We start from the raw sequence: 3,515 nt of genomic DNA, 5'->3' as shown, positions 1-3,515 counted from the left end.
TTTAGGCTGAGTCAGTGTGTTTCTGCACCTGGCAACTCCTTCAGGCCCAAAACATGTTTGACGAGCAGAAAAGGAGTCTGAGCTCGTTGGAGGCTGCACAGTCGGCATGAAGGAGACAGTTTTTGTCAGAAACCAGAACTGTTTGTTTGTTTGGTTATTTGGAAAACAACATGGACTCCATCTGGACTGCCGGAGCCAGACTCTAGTGGTCTTCAGAGGAACTGCAGGTTCCAGCAGCTCGGACTTTACTGGACAGCTTCCAGCAGCAGTCAGCTTCTTGCAGCACTTTCTGTCAGTTTACTCTCATCACCTCCCCCCCAATTCCCGTGGGACAAACAGGGGACACTGTTATGTTGTTTGGTCATGTGACCCGGGACTCACTTGACTGACCACACCGTTGCTTCATTACAGTCATTATCCCAAATTAAACAAATGACTGAGGCTCTAAACTGAACTGTCCTCTAAAGGCCTTTGTTGATGAGGTTTCTATAGAAGCTTCGTGTTTATTTGGAGGAGAAAAACCAACTGAGTTCAGTTTTATAAACAATCGGAGAGTTCAGTCTGTAAGAGGCGAAAACCTCACCACGGTTTTTCATTTTTCATTTTAATTATGCCACTTTCAGAAATTTGCTGAAGAAAGTTTTTCAAGGTTATCAGAGCGAATAAGTTGCTCTGAGGCGTCGGTCCTGGCTGTTGTTGTGTTTGTATTGTAATGGTTTAAAAAACTGTAGTACATTTCTGACATGTAAGCATGTTTGATCCATCAAAGGAGCTGAAATGTTCATTTAAATGAATTAAACTGCAAATAGAAGTAGGAGGTTTTCCCATTATTTTCAATGCAGTCACAGATTTCCAGTGGACATTACAGGATGTTGTATCTGCGTCACAGACTCCACGGCAGTCTCGGCGGTCAGAGGATCAGGCACTTGATGATCAGACAGAATCCCAGAAACATGATGACACACAGGCAGGAGAAATGAAGGGAGAGGAGCAGCAGAATATCTCCCAGCAGGCCGTTCTCACGGGGGCGGGGCAGGGGGACGACAGACGGAGGAGGGGGCGGGGCCTGGGGTATTTCGCAGTAAACACCTGTCCATCCCTGGTAACACTGGCAGGTGAACTTGTCCTTCATGTCCATGATGTCGTGGTTGTTGAGGTGGCCCCTGACGTGGAAGTGGGGGCCCCTGGGAGAGCGGTTGCGGTGGATGTGGAAGAAGCGGGGGTTCAGGTGCAGGTAGGCGCCCGAGATGAGGCTCTTGCGGACACACCTGCCGTTCTTCTTGCACAACGCCTTGCTGCACAGTTTGGCGGCAGATGTGACGTTGATGACGTAATGACCCAGAGGACCGTCGATGTATTTCTTCACTGTCAGACAGTTCCTCTAAAAGAGACGGGACACAAGACAGTCAGAGACGGCGGGCACACCACAGCTCGTAGCTCGTCCTCTTGTTTCAAATGTTTACAGATATTAAGTGAACTCCAGCATTCCTCACAGTTTTGCTGTTCTTTGTCTGTTTAAAGCGTCAACCCATCACTTTGTGAGCTGCTGTTTGTAATTTATCTGTCAGCCATCATGTTTATTTATTTTTTTTATCCAGAAAAAAACTCTATTTGAAGGAGAAAGCTGATCTGACGTGTATCAAGAGAGAAGTAGGGACATTTTTCTGTTTCATTTTTACTTTACATCCAGTCAAAGAGCACGCACTTCAGCGAGTTAAGAAAATAATGACCCATCGATCATTTTTGTGTGACTAAGGGCGGAACTGCTGAAGATTCTCTGACTTCCCTCAGTTTGACGACATAAATTACAGTTTCAGCTGCGATGGGTGAAAATTGTCCTTTTTGTCATTAAAATCACATACATTTAACTCCCTCAGCATTCAAAGCAGCATGTTTGCTCTAAATAAGACACAAAACAAGCCACAACCGCAGGCGGAACTCCCGACCACGGTCTCACGTAAATCAGAGGCTGTTGTCAGTTTAGGTCATAAACTTATTTTTTTATTTTGAAAACATAAGGTTCTCGTGGAGGGAATAATGATGCCGTGTATTTAGCACAGGAATCACGAAGCCTTGTTTTATGCGCTGTGACTGAACATGTGCGGTTTCTTAAAGCTTTGTGGCTTATTTTATGTGATGCATGCTGTAATGTAAGGGTAACAATACTAAAGCTGTGCCTTTCATCTGATCAGATTTTTAGGGACTATAAAGTTTTTGTTGTTTCACTGGGTGAAAAGGAGAAACCTAGCAAATAAATATCAAGCTTCCGCCACTTTAATCAGTTTTGATTCATCCGTTTGTTGTGTTTTTGACCAGCACCTGTGACCGAGCGTACTCCGATGATCCCCAGAGGACGACACCTGAAGCGCCCAAAGCAGCGCTCTCACCGATGGTATGAACCAGATCGCTCTGAAACAGGAAGTCAGGCAGGTCAACCCAAGATCCAACTATCTTTACATTTCATGACATACGCAACAATCACATGCTTCCTCACTGTTAATTCCTTATCATCTATGAATCCTCAAGACAATTCAGTGGTCACTCAAATTGTGACATTTGTCTGAAAACTTAAAACGTACCTCTGTAAGAACCACGAAGGTGTAGGCGTAGAAAGGTCTGGAGTAGACGAACACAGGCAGCGTGACGTCTGTCCGTGCGATGGATGCAATCCTCATGGCCTCTTTCACTCGATAGTGGACAAACTTGACGGTGTTCGGGGAGGACTTGAGCTCGTAGTCCAGGTAGATGGACGGGTAGAGGGCCGTGCTCTCTCTCCAGAGCCACATCAGATGGTCGTTCCGAACGTGTTCCACGTTGGGGCATTCGCCGGTGTACTGCTGTGGGTGCCTCTTGTATCCATAGTTGTAGCAGTCCGGGAACAGATAGAACCCCCAGAGCCCGTCCGGACGACGGCCCTCAGCCAATGCTAAGGTAAGGTTCATGAAAGCCAGGCCCGCCCTCTCGAAGCTTTCCTTCGCTTCCTTCTCCACCTTGCTCTCTGGCCAGTTGGGGTGCAGTTTCCGGATCTGCTCCTTGGACTTGTTGCGGTAGATGTCCTTTGCGCCCCAGTTTCGAACCCACTGAGGCCTCCAGTTCTCCCAGTCGATGACGCCCAGGCCTCGAAAATCCTTGTGAGGGATCAGCTTGTCGATGTCGGCGCGGGCCTTGCTCAGGTGTTTGGAGATGCTCTGGTTCTGGGGAAGTCCGCCGTTGACAGGGACCCCGGAGTTGGAGTAGTACGGGTAGTATCCCAGGTGGCTGTGGTAGAATATGGTGACGTTCGGTCCACTGAGGGTTTCGTTGAGATTTGCTATGATGTCAAAAACGCTGAGGTCCAGGTCCACCTTGAATCGCAGGCGGCAGGACTCGGTGGGAGCGTTCCACACTACCACAAACGGCCGGTGAAGGATCAGAGGTGCACGGGCCGGCTTCATCTGGTCCCCCCCAGCCTGGAGCTTCACTCCGATGCCAACCCACAAGGTTAGCGCTAGGAGACAGAGCCCCATCTGCCGCAT

The 3,515-nt window shown here is 48.2% G+C and overlaps 1 protein-coding gene across 1 annotated transcript; it reads right to left on the bottom strand.

Annotated features, from left to right (window-relative positions):
* Positions 1 to 910: 910 nt before the first annotated feature.
* Positions 911 to 3,515, bottom strand: hyal6 (hyaluronoglucosaminidase 6). Its single transcript, XM_029522371.1, has 3 exons — positions 2,580 to 3,515; positions 2,320 to 2,409; positions 911 to 1,381 (listed from the first exon to the last, which is right to left on the bottom strand). The coding sequence occupies exons 1-3, from the start codon at positions 3,513 to 3,515 to the stop codon at positions 911 to 913; spliced, it is 1,497 nt and encodes a 498-aa protein (XP_029378231.1).

This window comes from Echeneis naucrates, chromosome 16 (assembly GCF_900963305.1).
Source record: "Echeneis naucrates chromosome 16, fEcheNa1.1, whole genome shotgun sequence".
NCBI lineage: Eukaryota > Metazoa > Chordata > Actinopteri > Carangiformes > Echeneidae > Echeneis > Echeneis naucrates.
Note: the sequence above shows the minus strand (reverse complement) of the source record. Positions and strands in the feature narration are given on the sequence as shown.

Excerpts from the sequence above, each read along its gene's own strand:
- hyal6 (XM_029522371.1), bottom strand. The coding sequence starts at position 3,515 with ATGCGGCAGATGGGGCTCTGTCTCCTAGCGCTAACCTTGTGGGTTGGC. Across the intron at positions 2,410-2,579 it reads CCTTCGTGGTTCTTACAGAG|AGCGATCTGGTTCATACCAT; the intron begins GTACGTTTTAAG and ends TTCCTGTTTCAG. Across the intron at positions 1,382-2,319 it reads CGGAGTACGCTCGGTCACAG|AGGAACTGTCTGACAGTGAA; the intron begins GTGCTGGTCAAA and ends CGTCTCTTTTAG.